This window comes from Pituophis catenifer, unplaced genomic scaffold (assembly GCF_029215685.1).
Source record: "Pituophis catenifer annectens isolate HBS135680 unplaced genomic scaffold, rPitCat1.0.hap2 SCAF_10, whole genome shotgun sequence".
Taxonomy (NCBI): domain Eukaryota; kingdom Metazoa; phylum Chordata; class Lepidosauria; order Squamata; family Colubridae; genus Pituophis; species Pituophis catenifer.
In genome coordinates this window covers 25,923,374-25,951,208 of record NW_027256890.1, presented here as the reverse complement: position 1 = coordinate 25,951,208, position 27,835 = coordinate 25,923,374, and the positions used below count along the sequence as shown (strand labels likewise).

At 47.6% G+C, this 27,835-nt stretch overlaps 1 protein-coding gene across 1 annotated transcript; it reads left to right on the top strand.

The window, feature by feature from the left end:
* Window positions 1-1,410: 1,410 nt before the first annotated feature.
* RPS6KA4 (ribosomal protein S6 kinase A4) lies at window positions 1,411-27,280 on the top strand. The gene is made up of 17 exons (XM_070951427.1): window positions 1,411-1,547; window positions 7,144-7,218; window positions 7,831-8,049; window positions 8,161-8,276; window positions 9,252-9,359; window positions 11,878-11,958; window positions 13,179-13,282; window positions 14,089-14,239; window positions 15,487-15,648; window positions 18,944-19,069; window positions 19,748-19,881; window positions 20,928-21,021; window positions 22,159-22,329; window positions 22,759-22,950; window positions 23,849-24,008; window positions 26,131-26,294; window positions 26,926-27,280. The coding sequence occupies exons 1-17, from the start codon at window positions 1,499-1,501 to the stop codon at window positions 27,130-27,132; spliced, it is 2,313 nt and encodes a 770-aa protein (XP_070807528.1). The 5' UTR covers window positions 1,411-1,498; the 3' UTR covers window positions 27,133-27,280.
* Window positions 27,281-27,835: the final 555 nt, after the last annotated feature.

The window sequence follows — 27,835 nt, the reverse complement described above, 5'->3', positions numbered from 1 at the left end:
CCTAAGATAGCACCATAAAATCTAAGTAATATCCACTTGTTGATCAGCATTATGCCACGTATATTTTTATATTATATTAGGCCTTGCTTTTTCACGGTAAATGAATTGAATAAGATTTAATGCTCATTCTCTCTCGCAGACATGTGGAATGTCTTGGTCAGGTATTTGAGCCTTGGTGGCGCAGCAGACTAAAGCACTGTTAAAGTAACACCAGCTGCCTGCAATTACTGCAAGTTCAAATCTCACCGGGCTCAAGGTTGACTCAGCCTTCCATCCTTTCGAGGTAGGTAAAATGAGGAACCCGGATTGTGGGGGGCAATAAGCTGACTTTGTATAAAAAAGAACACCGCTTGGGGGGGCCGAAAGCCCTACTAAGCAGGTATATACAAAAGGATGAAGGCTATTGCTTAACGCATTGTAAGCCGCCCTGAGTCTCCGGAAAAGGGCGGCATATAAATCGAACCAATAAATAAAAATAAAAATAAATAAATAAATAAATAAATAAATAAATAAATAAATAAATAAATAAATAAATAAATAAATAACCAACCAACCAACCAACCAACCAACCAACCAACCAACCAACCTCCAAGGATAACAGCTCTTGTTATTCTGTAACTTGGGAAGGGTCTCTAAAGTTCTACCTTCTAGGAGTTATCTGTATCTTCGGCCTGTTTCGAGGGGGGTCAAGGCAGCAGACCCTAGGCCAGTGGTTCTCAACCTTCCTAATGCTGCGACCCTTTAATACAGTTCCTCATGTTGTGGTGACCCCCAACCATAAAATTATTCCTAAAACCATTGAAAATATGTGTTTTCCGATGGTCTTAGGCGACCCCTGTGAAAGGGTCATTCGACCCCCAAAGGGGTCCCGACCCACAGGTTGAGAACCACTGCCCTAGGCGGCCCAAAACTGCCTCCCCACCGAGGAAGGAGAGGTTGGGGGGGGGGGAGAGGGGAGCTGCAGACGGGAGAGGGAAGAAGCGCTCCGATTGTTTCCCCCCCCCCAAAAAAACCCAAACCTGTAGCGTTGGCAAAGTGGGGTTGGAGAGGGGGGGCTTCTAGGAAAAGGCGCTGCCCTTTTTGCGCTTTTTTTTTGCGGGTGCCTCTCCGGCGGGTGACAACTGCAGGCAACTTTCGGGGAGTGAGTGAGTGGGTGGGTGGGTGGGTGGGTAGGTGGGAGGAAAGGGGGGGGGGTCCCGTAGTAGCCCTCCCCGGGGCGGGTTCCCAGATTTTTTTTTTTTAATTTTATTTTTGCTTTGCGCTTCCTCTCCTCCTCTTTTGCCGGGCTCCCTCTCGCATTCCTGCCTCTTGACTCAGGCCTGGAGGAGAAAGAGAAGGAGGAGAAGGAGAAGGCGGCGCGGCGGGCGCTCGCTCGCTGCACCAGGAAGCGTGTGCGGCCCGCACAGCATGTAAGGCGAGCGGAGGCAGCGCTAGACAGGCGAGGAAGGAAGAAAGGAGGAGGAGGAGGAGGAAGAGGAGGGAGAGACGGTCCTCGGCCATGGAGGACGGCACCGAGGAGGAGACGGTGGAGCTGCCCCTGACCAACGGTACCCCGAGATCGTGGAGCCAGGGAATCCCACCGGGACAAGGGGGTCCCCCCCCACACCCCGCTCCCCGCGGCTGGAGCGCAAGGGGACCTTTGGAGACGCCAAGCCGCGCCTAGGGCGCACCGCGCGCCCTTGGAGCCTCTCCAAATCGGGGGTGGGGGGGGGCGCAAGAAATGGGGGCGGGGGGGTGTTTTTGAAATGTCAGGGTGACAACCGGATCTCCCCTCCCCCCCCCCCACTATACACACACACACACACACCGTCGATCTGCTGGAGGGAAGGCCGCGGAGTTTGGGGCGCAGGAAGGAAAGCGGGCCGGGAACGGGGCGCGCCAATGGGGAAGGGGGTGGGGGGGCTTCCTTTTTTAGGGTGGGAGCCGGATCAGAGGGGATCGGGAAGGGGATCTGTTGGCTGCCACAGTAGAAGAGAGATTAGGGGAATGTGGAGGGGGGATTTCAGAGACGCAGGGCGCGGGCATCCTCTCTTGGGAAGCTATCCTGGCCAGGAATGATATGGGGATAGGGACCCTCTCCCCAGATCTACATTCCAGCCACCAGTTGCTTCTCCCCCTTTTCCTCCCTCTTTCTGGCTTTGCAAAAGCAGGAGTGGAACCCAGAGCCGGCCCAAAAGACAAGGGCGCTTGGCAGTGCCAACCAACCCGGTCTGGAGACCCACCAGAGCTAGCCAGGCGACCCTGGCAAAAAAAGCTTTAGCTGGCCAGGCCTGGCCGAGTGTTATTTTTCAAAGTGGGGGGAAGCCCCGCCCCTTCATGGATGCAAGCCCCGCCCCTCCGCCCAGCTGGAACCCGGGCTCCCGTGTGTGTGTGTGTGTGCATGGTGGGAGGGGGGGGTTATATGTCTTTCTGAATCACCAGCCCACCCCCGTCGGGATTGGCACGTGGGGGCGGGCTGGGGAGGGGGGCGCAAGCAAGCAAGCAAGCGAGCAGCCGTGGCGCCTGCAGGCGGGCGGCAGGTGGGTGGTGGGAGGGAGGGAGGGAGGGGGTGCAGAAGGCTGTTTCTTGGGGAGGGGGGTTGTTGCACGGCTGAACGCCCCCTCTGCCTTCAGCATCTGAACATCCTTACAGTATCTGAACTGTGTAGGGTAATGTTTGGAAGGCAGGGCTGGCTGGCTGGCTTTAAATTAAGGGTGGGGAGGGGTGCAAAGAGGGGAAGGAGCCCCCTCCCCTAATCCCACTGGGCTGGGGTCGAGCCTTAAGGCAGCCCCCTCTCCCCTCTTTTGGGCTGCCAAGGGGTGCAGATTAAGGAGGTCTCCCTTGGCCATTTTCCGGTTGGGCCATATAACCCTGGCCGATCTCAGCAGCACCTATAGATCTGTGTTTTCCGAAACTTGGCAACGGTGAGAGGTGTGTGGGTTTGCTGGCCGGGGGATTCTGGGTGTTGGAAGTGTGTACACACACACACACACACACACACCCCAAAGTTGCCAGGTTTGAAAAACATAAGCCGATAGCACACTTAGCGTGCAAGGAACCCACTTTCTGTCTGTCTGCAGCTGTCAAAAGCCTAGCTCAATTGATTCATGTGTGAATGCAGCTCCTTTAATCGGTGACGGGGGCGGGGGGGGGGGTTAAATATGTTGTCTGAACTCAGGTGCACGGGTATACCCAATGCAAAGCCCCAACACCTCCCCATTTGCCTAGCTTGCCAATCAACCCTCCCCTCCTTCCAGGATTTAAATTTCCGCTTCCTAAATTACCGTAAATCTGGATCATGGCACAATAAGTGTGGCCCCAAAACGCACTTTCAACGTGCCCTTTTAAGCCCAGGAAGTTTTAAGCGATACGGGCTTAGTGGCATTTTTGTCAGTCAACATTTCAGAAATGGAGCCTCCAGGTAGCAGGGCAGTCTACCTTTTGAGAACAGCACGCCCCCGGGAAGACGTAAGGAGAGGACTTTGCTTTGTGGGAAGTGTTTGCTGAGTGTTTTGGTAGGAGAAAAGATGGATTACGGAACGAAACAGACTAGTAAAGTGGATTTCTTTCGGATTTTGGATTTTCTCCTTTTCAACGGCTTCGATAGAATAATTTAAACGAGCAAAAAAAATAGATAAAAATTCTACTTTTGCAAATCGTAATGAGAAAAGAGCAGCCAAGGTAGAATAGAATAGGATCAAAACTTGATTGTCACTTTAAATGTACGCTAATCTGCGTACATTTAAAATCAAAATTTAATTGCACTCCGCTCTCAAAAGATAACTATTATATACACACACAGAATGGGCGTCTAATGTGCGTGCGTGGGCCTCTTCTTTCTGATTGCTTTTAGCGTGGATGAATGATTTTACTCGAGAGACCCCGAAGGAGAAGGAAAGGGTTTTAAAATGGCCCTATTTTTTAAATTTTTAATTTGAAGCACGCGGCGCGCAGAGAAGTTGATCGGAAGGGCCGATGTGGGATCGAAGAAAATGTGGGGAAAACCCACAGCTCCCTCTGGGATCTCAGCAGCCGAGGAAGATTTAAGCAAGGGCCGTGTTCGTACGTGTGTGTGGGTCGGAAAAGAGGCCCTTTGGGCTGGTTAGCCTCCCAGGGCAAGTGTGAGCCCGCTTGACTGCCTGTTGATTAACCTGTGATTCAGCTACCCGGAAACGGAGTGACTCCCAGGGAATTGGGTGGGGAGGTGTAACTTAGGTGTGAGCAAAAGTTTCAATGATGAGGAGGCAATGAAGAGGGTCACGGTTGCCCCTCGGATCCTGTGGGATGTCCTGGCTCAGCCTACCCCAGTGGTTCTCACTCTCAGCAACTTTTAAGGTAGGTGGACTCCAATTCCCAGAATTCACCAGCCCACATAGCTTTAAGTGTGCTGGCTGGGGAATTCTGGGAGTGGAAGTCCACATATTTTACACCACACTGGCTGGTGAATTCTGGGAGTTGAAGTCTCTCATCTTAAAGCATGCTGGCTGGAGAATTCTGGGAGTGGAAGTCCACATATCTTACGCATGCTGGCTGGGGAATTCTGGGAGTGGAAATCCACATATTTTACACCACACTGGCTGGTGAATTCTGGGAGTGGAAATCCACATATTTTACACCACACTGGCTGGTGAATTCTGGGAGTGAAGTCTCTCATCTTAAAGCATGCTGGCTGGGGAATTCTGGGAGTGGAAATCCACATATTTTACACCACACTGGCTGGTGAATTCTGGGAGTGAAGTCTTTCATCTTAAAGCATGCTGGCTGGGGAATTCTGGGAGTAGAAGTCCACATATCTTAAAGCATGCTGGCTGGGGAATTCTAGGAGTAGAAGTCCACCCATCTTTAAAATATGTTGACTAGGAAATTCTGGGAGTGGAAGTCCATCCACTTTAAAACAAATTGGCTGGGGAATTCTGGGAGTTGAAGTCTACACAGCTTAAAGCTGCTGAAAAACTGCTTCTCACGGACTACCAATTAGTGTGACCATCCCTGATTTAGTTCAAAAAAATTAATAAATCAGGAAAGTGGGATAGAGGGTTGCGCTAGGCTGGGAAAAGATGGTCTGATGCAGTTAACATTTTTTTTAAAAAATTATGTTGAAGCTAAAGATTACAGGGGGAAAAAAAACTACTGTAATATGTCTGAAATAATAGCCTGTATAATAAATTCAGTCTGCTGAAGCCAAAATGCCAATGCTGGGCAGTCAGGTAGCCTCTAAATCCAATAAAGTTAGTTAATTAGTTAATTAATTACCATGACCCTAAAGATTGAGAATTGCTGGGGGACTTTAGGAAGTTGTGGAGGACACCAAATGTACTGTATTTATTTATTTTTAGCTGATTTACAGAATAGGCTGCGTTGATTAGCGTTCACTAGGAATGGTGTGAATATCAGGAGAAGGGCACTGTTATTATTTGTGGCAATTGTTATTTGAGCAGCTCACTGCTGAAGAATTCTTTTGAATTCTTTTGATTTTTTCTTTCAAGAGGCCTGTACTAGATGTTGTTGATAAAAGTTGATATCACTTGTTGTTTGTATCTTATGATGAACGATTGCAACTATGATTTATGATCTATGACCTGTCACTTTGTTGTTTGCATGTACACTGACAGCTTATGCACTGGAGACTAATTCCTTGTGTGTCCAATCAAACTTGGCCAATAAAGAATTGAATTCTACTCTACTCTATTCTATATTCTATTATATTCTCTTTTCTTTTTTTCTCTTTTCTACTATTCTATTCTATTCTATTCTATTCTATTCTATTCTATTCTATTCTATTCTATTCTATTCTATTCTATTCTATTCTATTCTATTCCATTCCATTCCATTCCATTCCATTCCATTCCATTCCATTCCATTCCATTCCATATTTTTTATTCTATTCTATTCCATAATTCTATTCTATTCTATTTGCTACTTCCTATTCTATTCTGTTCCATTTTCTATTCTATCCCATATTCTATTCTATTCTGTTCTGTTGTATTCTATGCCATTCCATATTTTATATTCTATTCTATTCCATTCCATTTTCTATTCTATCCCATTTTCTATTCTATCCCATATTCTGTTCTGTTCTGTTCTGTTCTGTTCTGTTCTGTTCTGTTCTGTTCTGTTCTATTCTATTCTATTCTATTCTATTCTATTCTATTCTATTCTATTCCATTCCATTCCATTCCATTCCATTCCATTCCATTCCATTCCATTCCATATTTAGTTCAGGGGAGACTATTTTCTATTCTATTCTATTCTATTCTATTCTATTCTATTCTATTCTATTCTATTCTATTCTATTCTATTCTATTCTATTCTATTCTATTCTATTCTATTCTATTCCATTCCATTCCATTCCATTCCATTCCATTCCATTCCTTTCCTTTCCTTTCCTTTCCTTTCCTTTCCTTTCCTTTATCTGAAGTGCTTTTTTTTCATATTGTTTTCAAGGAAACTTTGTGTCGCTTACTTTTTGAAAGCTTTATTATTTCCCCTGGTTTGGCACTCCTCTCATACATAAATAAATAAAATGTTGCTTTTAAAAAGAAACAGGTATGTTTGGTTTCGCAATTCTCTTGAAGGCATCTTTTCAAATCGTCCAAGCCAATTCTCGTGCTTAGGGGGATAAAAGGGGATAACTCTGCTACCCCCCCTTAAATATTTTCATTCCCCCCCCCCTCTTGCAATTGGTTATTTTGATTTCTCTGAGCTCCCCAGAAGCCTGGAGCAAGTTTGAGGACTTGTTCTCTTGTTCTCTGGAATGGTGAAATCATTTTTTTTTTCTTCCTTGAGACTATAAATTCTGGAACTGCTTACTTGGAACAGCCCCAGCTTGAAAAAGAAGCTGGATCCAAATAACGTTGGCAAAGATTCTAGTCCTCAAAACTCAGGCTGGGAGGTCAGAGACGATCATCTTGCCCTGAAAAATGGGAGAGGGTGGGGCTGCATGACCTCTGCGTGTCCCCTTCCAACTCTGCATTTCTGTATTTCCAAGGTTAGGATATTGTACGTGGAATATAATTCGGGTTTAAATTCTCGTGTTGGGGATAAAAAAAAAAGTTTTAAAATATTTTAAATTAAAAAAAATTTTTTTTTTAATTTTAAAATTTCGGATTCTTTTATCGGCGGGAAAACACACGCGTTTTTTGTCTCTCTTTCGCCCCCCCGTAGCAAATTTAACTGGGCACGATGAGGAGAAAGTGGGGATGGAAAATTTCGAACTGCTCAAAGTCCTGGGGACCGGAGGTAAGTGCAAACCATGGTTACAAGGTTTTTAGCTAGAATTTCTCTCTCTCTCCCTCCCTGCCTTGCTCTGCCTAATGATAGAGACAGCATTTTCCCCCACTTTGATTAAAAAAAACCAAACCCATTAAGAATCTTGCAATGGAAGCTTATTTTTCACTCCCAATTCAGCGGGAGGCATCGAAAAGCGGAAATGAAATACAGGCCAGTCCTCGAATTACCACCGCCGCCGAGCTCCAAGGTTCCGTCGCTAACCGAGACGTTTGCTAAAAGTGAATTTTGCCTCATTGTTACGCGCCCCACTTGGTGATGCGAATCACTGCAGTTGTTAAGTTAGGAACACGGTTGCTAAGTGAGTGTGTCGGATGGTCGCAAAAAGGGGTCACGCAACTTCCCCCCCTCCCCCCGGGAACACTGCCACCGTCATAAATAGGAGCAAGGTGCCAGGCGTCCTAATTTTGATCCCATGATGCCGCAAAGGCCGTCAGAGTGAAAAATGGTCGTAAGTCACTTGTTTCGGTGCCGTCGTAACTTTGGTCACTAAACGAACGGTTTGGAAACGAGGACCACCCGCTAAGCCCAGCCCCCCTTCTTGCTTTTCTTTCTGCGCTTCAGCTTACGGGAAGGTGTTCCTGGTCCGTAAACTCACCGGCCACGACGCCAGCAAGCTTTACGCCATGAAAGTGCTCCGCAAAGCGGCCATCGTCGCCAAAGCCAAGACGACCGAGCACACACGGACTGAACGGACTGTCCTGGAGCACGTCCGCCAGTCGCCTTTCCTCGTGACGCTGCATTACGCCTTCCAGACGGATTCCAAGCTCCATCTGATTCTCGGTAGGTGGGGAGAGGAGAAATGGGGAGGGGGGGAATTGGAGAGCGGGGATGGGGGACATTGGCCAGCGCTAAGGGTTCAATCTGAGCCTCTCCCGTTTGTTTCCTTCCTAGATTACGTGAGCGGAGGTGAGCTGTTCACTCACTTGTACCAACGGGACCATTTCTCGGAGGAGGAAGTACGGTTTTACAGCGGGGAGATCATTTTGGCGCTGGAACACCTCCACAAGGTGAGAACTCTTTCATTTACGGATGGCTTAAATCTTCTAGGCCGCCCGTCTCCCCTGAACTAAAGAATAGAATAGAATGTAGAATAGAATAGAATAGAATAGAATAGAATAGAATAGAATAGAATAGAATAGAATAGAATAGAATGAAATTGAAAATATGGAATGGAACGGAATAGAATGTAGAATAGAATAGAATGTAGAATAGAATAGAATAGAATAGAATAGAATAGAATAGAATAGAATAGAATAGAATAGAATAGAAATAGAAATAGAAATAGAAATAGAAATAGAAATAGAAAATATGGAATGGAACTGAATAGAATGTAGAATAGAATAGAATAGAATAGAATAGAATAGAATAGAATAGAATAGAATAGAATAGAATAGAATAGAAAGTATGGAATGGAACGGAATAGAATGTAGAATAGAATAGAAATAGAAATAGAAATAGAAAATATGGAACGGAATAGAATCCAGTTCTTTATTGGCCAAGTTTGAATGGACACACAAGGAAGTGACGACAGCACTGGAGGAGAAAAAAAGCAGCTTATGACCGCTCCTCAAATTTATGACCATCGCCGTATCTCCACGATGCTGCGATTCAAGCACTTGGCAAAAGTCACACAATTGTTGACAATTGTGGGATCCTGGGATCACCATTCCTGACCTTCCAAGATGGCTTCCGACAACCAAATGGGGGAAGCTGGCAGGGAAGGTTGCAAGTCAGGGTCATACGATGTCTCACTTAACGACCGTGGGTGATTCATTTAACAACCACTCTAAAAGGCCGTGAAATCGGTGCGGTGACGGGGATGCCTCATTTAGCAACTGCACTGCTTCCCGATGAATTTACTGGTTCTTGTGGTCATAAGTCGAGGACTGCCAAAATAGTGGGGGGGGGGGGTTGAGCTTGTCAGATGATTGTGGTTTTGTTGGCACACAAGGGGCCAAAGAGCTGCCTTTCTCATTCCTCAGCTTGGCATCATTTATCGGGACGTGAAGCTGGAAAACATCTTGCTGGACAATGAAGGTCATGTGGTGCTGACCGATTTCGGCCTGAGCAAGGAATTCGTGACAGAGGATGTGAGTTCGGATTGTGGGGAAAGCTCCTTTAACGGCATCTGTGATTGTCTGATTCCTGGGATTAGGGTTTAGACAGAACTGAGTAGAAATGTTGGTTTGAGTCTGCATTGCTTGAAGAATCAGCTCGTGTTTTTTTTTATTAAATCAATATTACCCATTCATCCTAACTCTAATCTTAACCAAATTCCATTTCTCTTCTTCTCTATATTACACCCCTTAAGTTTGAAATTTCATTTAACATAATTCCTAATATTACAATCATTCATTTCACATCAAGATAATAAATCAAAAACATTTTATACCATGTATTTCCTTAACTCTTGTTCCAAATCCTATACTCCAATATCTTAGTAAAAAATCAATTAATTATATAACAGATTTTTTTCCTTGATATCCTAAAATCTTATCTCTTATTTTCAAATACTTTGTCAAAGATATATATTTATACCTCTTCAAACAACATCTTAATCATTTCTTCTTTCATCTCAATCTAACTATTTCGAAAGACAATATCACTTCTCCTTCCAATTTGTTGCAATTTCCCTAATTAAAGTTATTTATATTTTTGGAACTTGTCATTTTATAAACTCCAACAATGCAATTAAAAGTATTCCAATTTTTATCATTTCTACTTTCATCACAATCTAACTTATTTCAAAAGACAATATCATTTCTCCTTCCAATTTGTTGCAATTTCCCTAAGGTTATTTATATTTTTGGAACTTGTCATTTTATAAACTCCAACAACGCAATTAAAAGTATTCCAATTTTTACCATTTCTACTTTCACCGCAATCTAACTTATTTCAAAAGACAGTATCATTTCACCTTCCAATTATTACAAATTTCCCTAATTAAATTTGTTCATATTTTTATGGCAAAGAGGGGAATATACAAATTGTGTTGAAATGACTAAAAATTGTTTAAATTTGTGAACCGGCCAATACTCTATTCAGAAAAAAATACACTGTCTGTCTGTGTGTCAAAAAACAAAACAAAAAAACTTTAAAAAGAAAGAAAAAAGAATCAGCTCCAGGGAATAAAGGTTCAATAAAGGAGTTTAAAAAATTCCCACTTGGTGCTTAAAAAAACAACCTGTCCCTAAACATCGGTAAGACCAAGGAGATGGTGTTGGGACTTCCGGAGGAAGAGAGAGGAACTCTTTACATCGAGGGGGGCTGCGTAGAGAGAGTCTCCTCCTTTAAATTCCTGGGAGTCCATCTCAGTGAAGGCCTCACCTGGAAAAACAACACGATCCAGGTGTCCAGGAAGGCTCAACAGGGACTCCATTTCTTAAGGATCTTGCGTAAAAACAATTATTGGAACAATAACTGGTGACCTCCTTTTGCCGGTCCACAATAGAAAGCGTTCTCACTTATTGCATCCCGGTGTGGCATGCCGGCTTGACAGCCGAGGATAGAAAAGCACTATGGAGAGTGGTGAGGACAGCACAAAACATCGTAGGCTGCCCCCTGATACCACTAGGGCTCACTGCTTTAGGAGAGTGAGGAAAATCCTCAGGGACGACTCTCACCCTGGTCAACACAGCTTTACTCTCCTACCGTCGGGAAAGGAGATATAGAAGCGAAGCCAGCCGCACAAACAGGCCGAAAGAACAGTTTTTATCCGTGGGCTGTCAGACTCCGGAATGCGAAATAACGTCATAACTACGTCGTATGATAGACTGCAGGGCCGGCGCAACGTGTAACATGTTCGCACTGGTGCAATAGGACCGGGTTTTTTTGTTAATGGGATTTATTGGGTTAGGGATTTTCTGTCTTCGCTGTGAGTTGTATTGTGTTGGGGATGTGTGTGCACTGAGGGAGCTCAACCAATCTCATTGTGCATATGTTGTGCACTGACCATAAAGATTTGAATTTAAAGAGCAGCTTTTGCCAGCAATTTGGAAGATGTGTGGACTTCAACTCCCAGAATTCCTCATGGCTGGCTGAGGAATTCTGGGAGTTGAAGTCTACAAGTTGCCAAATTTGGGGACCCCTAGATTAGATAATCCTCAATTCTGATCTGGTTGCTGGTTTCTTCTCTTCTTCAGTCTTCCGGCTGCACAAAATGTGCCTCTTTACTGATTGTCATCAAAATTCATCCTTCCTTCCTTCGTTCCCTTTCTCTTTTCTTTCTCTTTCCTTCCTTTTTCTTCCTTCCTTCCTTCCTTCCTTTTTTTCTCTTCCTTCCTTTCTTTCCTTCCTTCCTCTTTCTCTTCTTCCCATCTTCCTTCCTTCTTTTATTTCTTTCTCCCTCTTTCCTTCCTTTCTTTCTTCCTTCTTTTATTTCTCTTTCTTCCTTCTTCTTCCTTCCTTTCTATCTTTCTCTTTTTCTTTATTCCTTCCTTTTTTCTCTTCCTTTCTTTTTCTCTTTCCTTCCTTCCGTTCTTTTTCTTTCTTTCTTTCTTTCTCTTTCCTTTCCTTCCTTTTTTTCTTTCTTTCTCTTTTCTCCCTTCCTCGTTCTTTCTTTCTCTTTCCTTCCTTCCATCCTTTTCTTTTTCTTTCCCCTTGCCACAGAAAGAACGGACCTTCTCGTTTTGCGGCACCATCGAATACATGGCCCCCGAGATTGTACGCAGCAAAAGTGGACACGGCAAGGTGAGAAGGAAGGTTGGCATAAAATTCTCCGCCACAGACCGGAGCCCGGAAAACAGCTTTCTCACGTATCAGGGGAAAAAAAGGAGGCGGCATTAGAATAGAATAGAATAGAATAGAATAGAATAGAATAGAATAGAATAGAATAGAATAGAATAGAATAGAATAGAATAGAATTCTTAGAATTAATGTCTAAGAATAGAATTAATTATCTGCACAGTAGCTTTTGATAAAATCAGTGTGGCGAAGGGAAAGTTTTTTTCTAGTAGAGGCGGAGACATATCTTAGGGGGAACAAGGGGAAGAAAGCAAAGAAGAGTACAGGCAGTCCTCGACTTACAACCAAAATTGGGACCAACTTTTCCATTGCTAAACAACGCGGTTGTTAAGCGAATCATCCCAATTTTTATGACCTTGCTTTTGCCAGTTGTTAAACGTCTCACACAGTTGTTAAATGAATCATTCAGTTGTTAAATGAATCCAGATTCCCCTCCCTTCCCCGGTTAATTTTGAGTGTCGGAAGCCAGCAGGGAAAGTCACAAATGGGGATCTCGTGACCCCAGCACTCTCCCAAGCATCATAAATACATGCTGGGTTGCCCAGTGCCCAAATTTTCATCGTGTGACCATCAGGATGTCGTGAGTCATAAGCAGGGGTTCGGGAGAACCTCTAGCTAAGATTCCGTGCAATTTGGAGAACCCCCAAATCCCACTCCTGGCTGGCCATGCCCGCTCCTCCCCTCCCAGGAGTCCCCACGCGGCCTGTTTTGGATGCAGGTAAGTGCAAGGCGCACAGGGAAGCTTGGGGAGGGCGAAAAACGGGCCTACAGGAAATTCGGGAAGGGCCCGTTTCCGGCCTCCAGAGAGGCTCTGGGGCCTGGGGAGGCCATTTTCACCCTCCCGGAGGCTTGAGGAAAGCCTCCGGAGCCCAGGGAGGGCAAAAACACCCCACCCCACCCCACCATGGTGCAGGAGGCCGACTAGGCCACGCCCACCATGGCCACGCCCACCCAGCAACCGGGCAGAGAACCCCTTGCTAAAATTTTTGAAGCCCACCCCTGGTCATAAGCGTGAGGATCGGTCTTCTGTCCCTTTTTTCAATGCTGTTGGAACTTCGAGCAGTTGCTAAACGGACAGTCGTAAGTGGAGGACCCCCTGTATTGTACCGGTTCAGTCCTGAGTTCCCCCCCCCTTTTTTTCTCTCTCTCTCTCTCCTCCCTTGTAGTCTGTGGACTGGTGGAGTTTGGGAATCCTGGTTTTTGAGCTCCTGACTGGCGCGTCTCCTTTTACCCTCGAAGGGGAGAAAAACTCGCAAGCGGAGGTGTCCAGGTGAGGTGGGGGGGTGGGGCAACTGGAAGGTTTGGGGAGATGAGGAGGGGGGGCAGGTAGCCGATGAAAGTAGGGGCAAAACCAATCTAGATATAAGAGCGATGGAAGTGGGGGAAGAAAGAGAGCCGTGAGGTCGACGGACGTAACTTGATTCCCAGGGAGAAAAAATAATAATAATCTAAGCAAAAAGCATCCCAAAAAATTAAAAAGTGGTATTTGAATGGCTCCTTGCTGGGTACCCACAGACCAGCGGAAGGTCTGTAATCAGGCCCGGCACAGATGAAGGGCCAGGAGGGGACATTTTTATAGACATAAAAGGAATTTTTCCCTGCTGCTTCCGACTTCTTGAGCACTTGGGGGCGCAGCGGTTAAGAGGGCGGTACTGCAGGCTACTTCTGCTGACTGCCGGCTGCCAGCAATTTGGCAGTTCGAAATCTTCACCAGGCACAAGGTTGACTCGTCCTTCCGTCCTTCCGAGGTGGGTAAAATGAGGACCCAGATTGTTGGGGGACAAGAGGCTGACTCTGTAAACCGCTTAGAGAGGGCTGAGGCACTAGGAAGTCTATTGCTTCCTTCCTTCCTTCCTGTCTGTTAGCAGAATTGCAGACTAATTCTGCCCACAGCCAGGAAGTTCGATCCTGATAGGGCTCAAGGTTGATTCAGCCTTCCGTCCTTCCGAGGTCATTAAAATGAGGACCCAGATTGTTGGGGGCAAGGAAGCTGACTCTGTAAACCGCTTAGAGAGGGCTGTGAGACACTGTGAAGCGGGATATAAGTCTTAAGTGGTATTGCTATTGCTATTCTAGACGGATCCTGAAGTGCAGCCCTCCCTTCCCGTCGCTGATCGGCCACGAGGCTCGCGACCTCCTGCAGAAGCTCCTGTGCAAAGACCCCAAGAAACGCTTGGGGTCCGGCCCAATGGGGGCCCAGGAGATTAAAGAGCACCCCTTCTTCAGGGTAAGGTTTACAAGTCCTGCGCCTGCCTTGGAGACGTTGAGGAGGGCTGATTCCTGACCAGCCTTTCCCTCCTGAGTCCTTTCCCAGAGAATTGGATTGAGACAACCGATTGTCACTGCGCAACGCCTGGTTTTGTTGTGCTTTGTTGGGGTTTTATCTTTGTTTAGAGCAGGGGTCTTTTAACCTCAGTGATTTTTAAGGTGTGTGGACTTCAACTCCCAGAATCCTCTAGCTAGCGTTTTGGGAGTCAAAGTTCACCCATCTTCAAGCATGCTGGCTGAGGAATTGTGGGAGTTGAAGTCCAACTCTCTTCAAGTGTGCTGGCTGGGGAATCTTGGGAGTCGAAGTCCACCCCTCTTAAAGCATGCTGGCTGGGGAATTCTGGGAGTTGAAGTCCACCCACCTTAAATCATGCTGGCTGGGGAATTCTGGGAGTCGAAGTCCACCCCTCTTAAAGCATGCTGGCTGGGGAATTCTGGGAGTTGAAGTCCACCCGCCTTAAATCATGCTGGCTGGGGAATTCTGGGAGTTGAAGTCCACCCACCTTAAATCATGCTGACTGGGGAATTCTGGGAGTTGAAGTCCAATCATCTTCAAGCCTGCTACCACCAATAGCCTCCCACCGGCCAGTACGCTCCCATAGAGAGGGGCTCCTCCGGGTGCCGTTGGCCAAACAATGTTGACTGGCGGCCCCTAGGGGGAGAGCCTTCTCTGTGGGGGCACCTACGATCTGGAAGGAGCTCCCCCCCGAGATACGGAGGATCCCGGATCTGCGCACCTTCCGTCGCGCGCTCAAGACTTTCTTATTTCATCAAGCTGGCCTGGCCTAAACCTTCTCCCCTTTTAAATGTACATTTTAATTTGTTTTTAAATTATTGGGTATTTTAAATTTGTCTCAGCCAAATTATTTAATTCGTTTTTATTCTATTTTAAATTTTGTATCTACGCGTTTTATTCTGTGGCTGTTCACCGCCCTCAGTCCTTCGGGAGTAGGGCGGTATAGAAATCCAATAAAATAAATGAATGAATGAATGAATGAATGAATGAATGAATGAATGAATAAATAAATAAATAAATAAATAAATAAATAAATAAATAAATAAATAAATAAGCAAGCATCTTGGCTGGGGAATTCTGGGACTTGAAGTCCACCCATCTTGAAATTGCCGAGATTGAGCAACATTTGAGCTGGTTTCTCTCTGCAGTCTAGTTATATCTTCTCCCCAATTATTTTTATCCCCCTCCAGGTCTTGGACTGGGTTGAATTAGCTGCGCGCCGGATCAGGCCGCCGTTTAAACCCCTCATTCGTCACGAGTTGGACGTGCGAAACTTTGCCGAAGAATTCACCAGCTTGGAGCCCATCTACTCTCCGGCTGGGACCCCTCCCAGCCTAGACCGTGTCTTCCAGGTGCGTTCCCCCCAAATGCCATTATTTCCATAGGTGTTGCAGATGGCAGAGCTCATTTTATGATTTTTTTTTTTAAAAAAAACCCAGCACTTAATAAGGTTTATGGCAAAACTAACAAAAATAACAAACAATGGGTTCGTTTAACCCAGGGGTCAGCAACCCGCAGCTCTGGAGCCGCATGTGGCTCTTTGGGCCCTCTGCTGTGGCTCCCTGTCAGGTGATCCCACCACTGGCTGACCCCGCCCCTTGCCTTCCCCTCCCAGTCACTCCTCACCTGGCCTGAGAAGGCAAGGGCGACGGGGGGGGGGGGGGATGGGAGAAGCAGCCAGGGCAGTGACAGAGAGATACAGTGAGAGACATAGATACAGAGAAGGAGAGAGAGAGACATAGAGAGATGGGGAGAGAGAGAGACATAGAAAGATACAGAAAGAGGGGGAGAGAGAGAGACATAGAGAGATAGAGAGAGATACAGAGAGAGGGGGAGAGAGAGAGACAAAGAAAGATACAGAGAGAGGGAGAGAGAGACATAGAGAGATACAGAGAGAGGGGGAGAGAGAGACATAGAGAGATATATAGAGAGGGAGAGAGAGAGACAGAGACATAGAGAGAGGGGGAGAGAGACAGAGAGATACAGAGAGAGGGGGAGAGAGAGACAGAGATACAGAGAGAGGGGGAGAGAGAGAGACATAGAGAGATATAGAGAGAGGGAGAGAGAGAGACATAGAGAGATAGAGAGAGGGGGAGAGAGAGAGACATAGAGAGATAGAGAGGGGGAGAGAGAGACATAGAGAGATACAGAGAGAGGGAGAGAGAGAGACATAGAGAGATACAGAGAGAGGGGGAGAGTGGGAGACAGAGAGATATAGAGAGAGGGAGAGAGAGAGACATAGAGAGATAGAGAGAGGGGGAGAGAGAGAGACATAGAGATAGAGAGGGGGAGAGAGAGAGATATAGAGAGATACAGAGAGAGAGGGAGAGGGGGGAAAGAGGGAGGGAGGGGAGAGGGAGATATGTCAAAAGGATTTTGTGGTTCCTGGTGTTTTTTAACAACTGGTTCTCTGCCCTAATGACCGGCTGGGTAGGCGTGGCTAGGGGGGTTTGTAAGTGTAAGTTCAAGGCGATAAAATTTAAAATTAATCGGTCCAAATTGTTATTTCTCTACGTATTCAAAACTTCCTGGACAAGGGGCCACAAAATTACTGGAACGCGGGAGAATTAAATGAACATAAGCCACAGGGAGAAGGAAAAGAGATTGGAGATATATATATATATATTTTGAAAAGATCTTTCCGAGCGGTTAAAAAGAGGCCAGAAAAATTGTGGTTTTTCGCTTTGAAACCAGCTGGTTTTTTTTACTTTCGCGATCTAAAAATCATTTCAGGAAGTGCCTTGCATAAACTTACTCATCTGCAAAGACAGAATAAAAATAGGGTTTTTTTTTTTCATCTTGGAGGACTAGATTTTTTTTTTGGCTTGGCAAGTTTCAAAATGTTCTTTCAAACTTCCTCCTTTTTTTCCTTAGCAACCGGCTAGCAACGGTGTGTAGTTGTCTTGCGGCTGGGGGTGAAATTTCAGGGGTCCTTTGGGGTTCTCTTAATAGTTCAAAGAGATGCTTGATTGTTCACCTTCTGCGTGAGAATGCCCACGGGGGCGATCCTCTCAAACGTACAATCATATATTTAACAACCGCTCAAAGTTACAAGAGGGCACTGAAAAATGTGACTTAATGATGGACTGACGACCATTGCAGCCTCCTTTGGGGGATTATTATGTGGTCAAAATTTGGGTCCTCGATTCACCCAGCAAATTTTGATTCACCCAACGAAAGGCGAGTGGGGTCAGAAAAATACAATGACGGCAATGGTAGGAAGATGGAAGATGCATGCGCTGATGTCAGCCTTGTGGTTCTGTGCTTTGCCGATTTGTGCAAATCAGCATACAGAAAAAGAGAGTTGGAAGGGACCTTGGAGGTCTTCTAGTCCAACCCTCTGCTTAGGCAGGAAATCCCTCCTGAGTTCCAGGTTGCTTCTCTCCTTGGTTAGTTTCCATCCGTCGCTTCTCATCCTGCCTTCTGGTGCTTTGGAGAATAGGCCGACACCCCACCCCACTCCACCCCGCTTCTTTGTGGCAGCCCCTCAAATATTGGAAGGCGGTTTTCGTATCCCCTTGAATTCTGCCCTTCATTAGACTACACCTGTGATGGCAAACTTATAGCACATGTGCCACAGCTGGCACGCAAGCCCTCTCTGTGGGCACAGGAGCCATCGGCCAGTTTAGCTCTGCTGCACCAGCCAGCTGATTTTTGGGATGTGCAGGGGGCGGGGCACATGTGGAAGTTGCGTGTGTATGTGCCCCACCCCCTGTACACCCATTTTTGGGCCCAGGAGACTCCCAGGAGTCTCTATGCGGCCCATTTTGGATGCCAGGTAAGTGCAGGGCCCATGTGGAGCCTGGAAAGGGTGAAAAACAGGCCTCCCGGAAGTTCTGAAAGTCCGGAAATGGGCCCATTTCTGCCCTCCGGAGCTCAGGAGAAGCCATTTTCGCCCTTCCAGAGGCTCGAGGAAAGCCTCCTGACCCTGGGGGGGGAAGGGGGGTGGTGGCAAAAATGACCCCCCGCTGCGGTGCATGAGGTCGAGTAGGCCACACCCACCATGGCCACGCCCACCCAGCAGACTGGGCAGACAACTGGTTGCTAAAGTTTTTGAATCCCGCCTCTCACGCACGCCTGCGTGGGGGACGGGGGAGCGTGGGGGTTGCGTGCGCATGCATGGAGGAGGGTAGCGTGCGCGCATGCACAGGAGGCACGCATTGCATTATGGGTGCCAGCACGCGCACTTTTGGCCCACGAAGAGAAAAAGATTAGCCATCACTGGACTAGATGTACCGAATGCCCACAACAAAGAGTCTTGGTGGTGCAGCAGACTAAAGTGCTGTTAAATAGCACCAGCTGCCTGCAATTACTGCAAGTTCAAATCTCGCCAGGCTCAAGGTTGACTCAGCCTTCCATCCTTCCGAGGTAGGTAAAATGAGGACCCGGATTGTGGGGGGTAATAAACTGACTTTGTATAAAAAAAAGAACACCCCTTAGGGGGGGCCGAAAGCCCTACTAAGCAGGTATATACAAAAGTATGAAGGCTATTGCTTAACGCATTGTAAGCCGCCCTGAGTCTCCGGAGAAGGGCGGCATATAAATCGAACCAATAAATAAATAAGTAAATAAATAAACTGTTTGAAATGCATTTCTCTCCGAGGCTGGGCGATCGCAATGCCGTCTCTGGTTTTTCTTTCCAAAAAGGGATATTCCTTCATCGCCCCGTCAATTCTCTTCAACCGTAATGCTGTGACCGCTGATGTACTTGAGGCGGCGTCCGACGGGGAGCGTCCTGGAAGGTCTGCGGTGGTCCGCAGTGCCATGATGAAGGTAAGGGGGAATTATCCGCCGAAGGAGAAGCAGGAATCCGTAGGAAGACGGGGGCAAATTTCATGGACCGGAGGGGGGAGGGGCGTGTCTGGAATCACTTAATATACCATGATGGAAAATTCTAGTTTACAAACTGGGGGGACTGGGTTCACGCAACTCGCTTCGAACACTGATAGGATGTGTGAACGGGGCCTTGAAAAGTTTCCCGGGTCTTATTGATGTAAAGGTAGTTCTCGAATTACGACCACCATAGAGGCCCAGATTTCTGTTGCTAAGGGAAACGTCGGCTAAGTGAATTTTGCCTCATTTGATGAGCTTTTGTGCCACCGGTTGTTAAGTGAATCACCCCAGTTGTTATGTTGGTAACGCAGCTGTTAAGGGAATCTGACTCCGCCCCGTTGGCTTTACGACCTGCTTAATGACTGCCAGGGCTTATGACCGTAATTTTGGAGTGAATTCCACTTGTAAGTCAAGGACTACGGGGAGAAAATCAGCAGCCTTTCAGGAAAGTCAAAAGTTTTCGTGATAGGCGAGGTATTAATTGGATCCACAGAGTTTGTAAGCCTTTGAGGCCATTTAGAAGCCAAATTAAGCGATTCTACTTGCAATGCTGAGAGCAAGATTCAACCTTCTTGCTTATTAACTCCCTCCTTCTCTCCTCTTCTTCCCCTCTCCCAGGATTCTTCGTTCTTCCAAAAATATGAGATGGACTTGGTGGAGCCGCCCCTGGGCGAGGGAAGCTTCTCTGTGTGTCGCCGTTGCCAACATCGGCAAAACGGGACGGAATTTGCGGTTAAAATCATCAGCAAAAGGTAGCAAATTTTCATTTTATATCCTTTCTCCAAAGGGCTTTTTGCCCCTAGCTAGCCTCATCCATCCAGAAAAGTTCCATTTTATTATTGGATATATTTTAGATTTATGTTATATTTTATTTTATAGATTTATTTCAGATTTTATGTTTTATTTTTATTTTATATTTCATATTTCTTCCATATTTTATTTTATTATTTTATTTATTTTATATATTATATTATATTTATTATATTATATTTATTGTATTATTTAGTATTTTATTTTATTTAGTATTTTATTTTATATTTTATTTTATATTTTTATTTTTATTTTATTTTATTTAGTATTTTATTTATTTTCATATTTCATTTCATTTCATTTTTTTTTTGTTCTTTTTATGCCGAGTCGATCTTGGATTTCTGGCCCAGAAACTCCTGCTCGGATGCAGCACGCGAAATGCCTCAGGGAGTCTGTGAGCAAGGGGGGGAGGGCATTTATACACATGGCCTCAGCCAATCAGGAGGGACCGATGGAAGCAGCCAATCGGAAATGCCTTCGAACGTTCCGCCTTTTAAAGGGACAAAGGCCCTAAACTGGTGTTTTGCTAATTCAAGCCTGCAACAGCTGAAATTTCGTCTATACTGCTAAAGACGCCGTCAAATCTCGAGCCAGATTTAAGTGGGTGGCCTTGGCTATTAATATCACCCAGCAAGGGGGGGGGGAATCCATTTTCAATCCTGTTGCTCCCCCGCGTCGATGAGAACACGATCACACGGCGTGGGAAGACTTGAGGAAACTTTTTAGCTCCTGATCGGGCTCGTGTTCGAATCCCTGAAATTTAAGAATTCTAGACCTTTTGGGTAGGAAGGTCAGGTCAGCAGTGCCGCTAAGCTAGCCGAAGAGGCTGTCGCCAGGTTAAAACTGGTGCTGCGCGGAAAATGGAGGGAGGATTGATGGGGTTGGGTTGCAAAGGCGACAACAACAACAAAAAAAGGACTTAATATAGTCGTGGAATCGGCTGTGATGGACAGTGGGATCTTTTCTCCTCCTTTTTTCCCCGGTGCAGGATGGAAGTCAACACCCAGCGAGAAGTGGCGGCGCTGCAGATCTGCGAAACCCACCCGAACATCGTCAAGATTCACGACGTTCATCACGACCAGGTGAGGAGCCTCGTTCTCGGAGAGGAAAGATCTCGAGAAACCTTAACCTGGTTAAGGATGAAGGGGTTGGATCCCGAGATTTGGAGAGACCCTAATTGAAGTCCATCCTCACGACACGGAAGCTTTTTATGGGACTCTGGGGCTGGCCTGTTGGTCTAGGACACGGGTGACAAACTCGCCGCGTCACGTGGACGTATCGTGACGTTTCTTGCCTTTGCGGAGCTGGGGTCGGCGTGGCCTGCCTGTGACACATCCAGCCCGCAGGCCACCAGTTTGACACCCCTGATCTAGGGCTTACCCTGCCTCACAGGGTTGTTATTGTGGGGTGTGTGTGTGTGAAAACTAAGGAGAGACATTAGTATATGGCTCGTCACAATTTATCACATTTACAGGGGTACCTCCAGTAGTGGGATTCATGTGCCCCCCCCCCACTCCCCACAGAGGTTGGAAATGGCCCAGTTTCCGGACTTCTGGTAGGCCCTTTTTTCGCCCTCCCCAAGCTTCGAGGCTTTCTTGGAGTCTCCAGGAGGACGAAAACGTCCCCCCGGGCTCTGGAGACCGGAAATGGGCCCGTTTCCGGATTTCCAGATGGCCCATTTTTTCGCCCTCCCGGAGCCTCTGCGCACGGCCTGCACTTACCTGGCATCTAAAACGGGATGTGTGGAGACTCCTGGGATGAGCGGGACAGGGTGGGCGGGGCCAGCCAGTCCTTCAAACAACCGGTTCGGCGAACCAGATTAAAATTAACATCCAGTTCGCACGAACTAGTGCGAACCGGCTGAATCCCGGGTATCTCGGCACTCATCATTGATTGATTCTGGGAGGCGCGATGAGTACCAAAAACGATGAGTAACTTGTCATGTCTCCCTTGGACGGCTCCCCAGCTTCTTCCTCAGAGGTCAGCCCAAGGCAGGATGAAATTGTGTGTCTGAGGGAGTGTACCAAACAAATTGTTCCTGTAAGGAATCATATAGTGAGTCACAGGGCAGCCGGCTTCGACAAGTTATAGCTTGTGCATCGGGTACTAAACCAACAATGAGTACCGGGACAAAATTGTTCGTGTTTTAAATGCGTCTAGTAGTCAATTCGACGAGTTTCAAAGCCGTTGAGTACCTTTTTGTCCTTCTTTGTCCATAGTACCACACGTACCTGGTGATGGAATTGCTGAGGGGCGGGGAGCTCCTGGACCGGATTAAGAAGAAGCAACATTTCAGCGAGTCGGAAGCCAGTCAGATCATGCGCAGCTTGGTTTCCGCCGTCAGCTTCATGCACGACTCGGGAGTGGTGCATCGGGACCTCAAGCCCGAGGTACGCTAGGAAAAGAGGGAGGCCCTTTTCACGATTCAGCTTATGACGACTTGGGACTTGCGATGGAAATTCCTACGCCCATTGTGCGTTGTCGGATCCCACCCTAACTGTGCCTGAATCAATTAGCCATCTTGCAGCAAACCATGTTAGATTTGTAGGGTAGGCCACAAAAGCGGGGTTCCCCAATTGTGTCCTCGAGGATTAACAATGCAGCTAGACCTCGATTTACGACCACAATTGAGCCTAAGATTTATGTTGCTAAGCGAGAAATTTCTTTGTCCCATTTTAACGTATAAACAACGGTTGTAGGTGTAGAAAAACGGTCCTAGGTCGTCTTTTTTTTCTGCACCGTTGCCGCTTCAAACGGTCGCTAAGCGAAGTGTCGTAAGTCGAGGACTACCTGTGATTCTTTTGTGACTTTGCTCCTAGAATATTCTCTACGCGGACGAGTCGGAGGGCGCCCCCGTGAAGGTGATCGACTTCGGCTTTGCCCGCCTCTGCCCTCAGAATTCGCAGCCCATGCAGACCCCCTGCTTCACCCTCCAGTACGCGGCCCCCGAACTTTTGCAGGATGGAGGCTACGATGAATCTTGCGATCTCTGGAGCCTGGGGGTGATCTTGGTAGGTTGAACGGGTCAAAAGGGACGGGGACGGCCATTCAATGAAGCCGCTGGGCTACGTTTGCGTGCGGTATATATCTAGGTATAAACGAGGGGTCCTTGGTGCTCCCTGAGCTTGCTTGTTGTCTTGCAGACGTTTCATGACCCAACTAGGGAACATCATCAGTAAGTAAAAGATCACGAGAACCAACCCCACTCCTTTCTAGCATTGATGAGATTACCTAGTTGGGCCAGGAAATGTCTGCAGAAAACCAGCTTTGCTCGGGGAGCGGCGACCACCCTGGTGTCTTCCTTCTCCTTCACTCTGCAAACCCCACTCTCTTCTAGCCTTGATGGCGTTCCCTAGTTGGGTCATGAAACGTTTGCAAAAAAAACAACCAAGCTCAGAGAGCACCAAGGACCCCACAATCCTCCTTTTTTTCCTCCTCCTCCACCCTTTTCCTTCTCCACAATACCCACTCCCTCCTAGCACTGATAATGTTCCCTAGTAGGGTCATGAAACGTCTCCAAAAAAAACAGCCAAGCTCAGAGAGCACCAAACGACCCCACAGTCCTCTTCCTCCTCCTCCTACATTTTACAACAATCCCCATTCCCTTCTAGCACTGATAATGTTCCCTAGTAGGGTCATGAAACGTCTCCAAAAAAAAAAAAAAAAAACAAGCTCAGAGAGCCCCAAATGACCCCACAGATTTTGTAATTGTTTAGGGGCATTGAGGGGAACCAACAGGGGTTCAGGACAATCAATGGGCTGAAGAGCAGGAAACCTCCCTATTTAATCATCTCGGTGGGCATCCCTTTTTACCACGACCCTGCAAGGTAGGACAGGCTTGCCAGTCGCATGGGGAGACGAGACGTTGCTGCCGTCTCCTTCGGCTCATTTGTCTTCTCTTCCTTCCAGTACACCATGCTGTCTGGCCAAGTCCCCTTCCACAGTAGCCAAGAAGGCAGCGCGGTCAGCCACGCCGCCGACATCATGCACAAAATCAAGGAAGGGCAGTTCTCCCTGGAGAGCGAAGCTTGGAAGAACGTGTCCGAAGAGGCCAAGGAGCTGGTTCGAGGTGATGGGGATGGACAGACGGAGGCAGGGGAATGGGGAGACCTTCCGACGTGTTTTTCATCGTGGGGTCCTATGTTCACACAACACGCTTAAATCGGGTCAGGTCGATCAGGTGATTGCATTGGCCGAACGCGCCTAGGCTAACCTAGGTTACGGATTTGATGCTTTAGCAGTAGCACTTAAGACTTCTGTACCACTTCACAGTGCTTTTACAGCCCTCTCTAAGCGGTTTACAGAGTCAGCATATTTGCCCGCCAACTGTCTGGGTCCTCATTTTACTGACCTCGGAAGGATGGAAGGCTGAGTCAACTTTGAGCTGGTCAGGATTGAACTGCTGGCTGTGGGTAGAGTTAGCCTGAAATACTGCATTCTAACAGGAAGGAAGGAAGGAAGGAAGGAAGGGAGGAAGGGAGGGCAATAGCACTTACACTTATATACCGCTTCACAGCCCTCTCTTAGCAGTTTACAGAGTCAGCCTCTTGCCCTCCAACAATCTGGGTCCTCATTTTACCCACCTCGGAAGGCTGAGTCAACATTGAGGCTGGTGAGATTCGAACCGCCAAATTGGGGAGGGAGAGAGGGAAAAAGGGAGGGAGAGAGAGAGGGAAAGAAGGAAAGAGAAGGAGAGAGGGAAAGAGAGAGAGAGAAAGAAAGAGAGATGCATTTAATTTTTTTTTTAATTTGATTTATATGCCGCCCTTCTCCGGAGACTCAGGGCGGCTTACAATGCATTAAGCAATAGCCTTCGTTCTTTTGTATATTTTTTTATACAAAGTCAGCTTATTGCCACCACAATCTGGGTCCTCATTTCACCTACCTTAGAAAGGATGGAAGGCTGAGTCAACCTTGAGCCTTGGCGAGATTCGAACCAGCAGTAAATTGCAGGCAGCTGTGTTAATAACAGGGTGCGTAGACCACTGTACTATCAAGGCTCTTGAGCCTTGAGCCTGGTGAAGATTCCATCTGCCAAATTGCAGTCAGCCGGCAGTCAGCAGAAGTAGCCTGCAGTACCGCCCTCTAACCACTGCGCCACCATGGCTTTAGCTGGTGCTGTGCAAAACCAGCCTGTTTGGGGCGTGCTTACAATTAAATATGTGGTTGAGATGTAGTTAAAAAAAAAAAGGGGGGGGTTAATTGGGTTCAGGCGTGTTGTGCAAAGCCAGCCTGCCGGTTTCTGGGAAACCCCTCCATCACATGGCGAAGGAGGAACCGGAGGTTTCGCCAGCTGAGCTACTTCTGCATTTTCCCAACTTTCTTTTTTTTTTGGCACAAGCCACAAGCGTTTTCAACTTTACTACAGATAACCCTCGACTCACAAACCTTCATGCAGGGACCACTCGAAGTTACGACGGCCCTGTGAAAAAGGTTAAGAGAATCTGGTTTCCCCATCGACTTGGCTTGCCAGGAGGTCACAAAGGGAGAATCGTGTGACCTTGGGAATATGGCAGCGGTCATAAGTATGAGCCGAGCACCTGAATTTGGATCATGTGACGGTGGAGGGGCGGGGGGGTCCGTTTAAAATTTTTACCGAGGGGTTCTCTGCCCGGTTGCTGGGTGAGTGTGGCCATGCTGGGCATGGCCTAGTCGGCCTCCTGCACTATGGCAGAGGGCGGCTTTTTGCCCTCCCCAGGCTTCAGAGGCTCTCCTTGAGCCTCCAGGAGGGCAAAAACGGCCTCCCCAGGCTCCGGAGGCCCGGTTCCGGCCTTCCCGAGCTTCCAGTAGTCCCGTTTTTCACCCTCCCCGAGCCTCCGCGCGTGCCCTGCACTTACCTGCAACCAAAACGGACCGTGTGGGGACTCCTGGGAGGGGAGGGGCAGGGTGGGCGGGGCCAGCCAGGAGTGGGATTTGGGGGTTCTCCAAGCTGCACAGAATCTTAGCTAGAGGTTCTGCCGAACCCCTGCGAACCCCCAGCAGCCCACCCCTGGGGGGGGGGAGTGAGGAGGCTGCAAGGATCACAAGTGTGAAAGCCGACCATAGCTCAACTATGGTCTTCGAACGGTCGCTAAATGAACGTTCGTAAATCAAAGGATTATCTGTAGTAAAATAGGGAGGGGAAGACACCAGTTTGTTTGCCGAGAGGGTGGTTTTTGTGGTTGAAATCTCATCTGCCCGTCTTCGGCCAGGTCTTCTGACGGTGGACCCTGCCAAGCGGTTGAAAATGTCCAACCTACGCTACAGCGAGTGGCTCCAAGATGGCAGCGCCCTCTCGTCCACTCCGCTCATGACGCCGGACATCCTCGAGAGCTCCGGGCCGGCCGTGCGAACGGGCGTCAACGTGACGTTTATGGTGAGAGTTACCAGTTTTAAGGCTGGGGGATTTATTTTATTTTCGAAGGGACGGATGGGGATGGGATGAGGGGTGGTCGTATGGGAGAAGGGCCCTGAGCGCCATCTAAAAACTATCAGCTCCCCCCACCCCCCAAAAGCAATCTCTGGATTGGAAACGATTGCCTTTGGAGGAGGCAAGACGCTGAGCTTGTCGATCGAAAGGTCGGCAGTTCAGCGGTTAGAATCCCGAGTGCCGCGTGACGGGGTGAGCTCCCGTGACTTGTCCCAGCTTCTGCCAACCTAGCAGTTCGAAAGCAGGTAAAAAATGCAAGTAGAAAAATAGGGACCACCTTTGGTGGGAAGGGAACAGCGTTTTCTGTTCACCTTTGGCATTGAGTCATGCCGGCCACATGACCACGGTGACGTCTTCGGACAGCGCTGGCTCTTCGGCTTTGAAACGGAGATGAGCACCGCCCCCTAGAGTCGGGAACAACTAGCACGTATGTGCGAGGGGAATCTTTACCTTTAATGTGAAAATATATATATAAACTGTTTTTTTTTTTTTAAAAAAAAGGAAATAGAAAGAAATCCTTCTTTTGATATATATAAAAAAATTAAAATCACATTTTTTTCCCCTCTCTCTCGTCTAGGCCTTCAACAAGGGGAAGCGCGAAGGGTTTTTCCTAAAAAGCGTGGAAAACGCCCCTCTGGCCAAACGGCGTAAGCTCAAGATGTCCAGCACCGGTGCTGAGGGTCGCCGAAGCAGCAGCAGCTCCTCCTCTTCCTCGTCTTCGGGCTCCTCCACCCGTCCCCCCAAAGCCAAGATCCCCGCCATTCGCCACGACCCCCCCTCGTAGCAGCCGGGGGAAGGGGCCGAGCACTGAAAACGCTGGATGGGAAAAGGGGGTATTTATTGTCTATGTTGCTGTCTGGGGAGCATCGGGGAAGCCCCGGCTTCCGTTCCCCCATCCCCATTTCCAGCCCACCCACATACCCCACCATGATGTGATACCTTCATTCAGAATTTGGCGGGGGGGGGGGTGTTGGAAGGTCAAAGCGACCGTTCTGTCGGAAAAGGCAGAGATTTGGGGCGCTGATCCTGGGGGGCTCTTGGAAGGTTTGGGCCACCCCTGTTTTGATGGCTGGAAGGAGACCTCCCCCCCTAATTTCCAAGCCCAATCCTACATCTTGATTCCACGAGGACGCAGCCAAGGGAGATTTTGCAACTTTGGGCATTTTAATGTGGGGGTTTTATTTTCTACCCCAGTCTGGCGCTTTTCTGCATGCAAGGGGGCTGGCTTGGACCCCCATTTCCCCAGCCCTCGATCGGCAGGCAAGGGAATGAATTAAGGTTGTTTGCAGATACAGGCTGCCGTTTTCCAAACTACCAGCAGAGGGCAGCGGTCCTCTCGGCATCCTCCCCCACCCCCTGGTGGTGAGCTGCGTTTTTGCAATCCAAACTTGAGATTATTTTAAGAGATAATGGGGTTGTTTTTATTAAGGATGGGTAGCATTTAATTTTTTTTTTTTTTTTTTTTGGATAAACTGTTAATAGGAAGG

What these genes read in the sequence shown, in the direction of transcription:
- RPS6KA4 (XM_070951427.1), top strand. Translation starts at nt 1,499, where the DNA reads ATGGAGGACGGCACCGAGGAGGAGACGGTGGAGCTGCCCCTGACCAAC. An exon ending in AAGAGCACCCCTTCTTCAGG is followed by an intron (nt 14,240 to 15,486) that starts GTAAGGTTTACA and finishes ATCCCCCTCCAG; the next exon opens with GTCTTGGACTGGGTTGAATT. An exon ending in GGCCAAGGAGCTGGTTCGAG is followed by an intron (nt 24,009 to 26,130) that starts GTGATGGGGATG and finishes GTCTTCGGCCAG; the next exon opens with GTCTTCTGACGGTGGACCCT.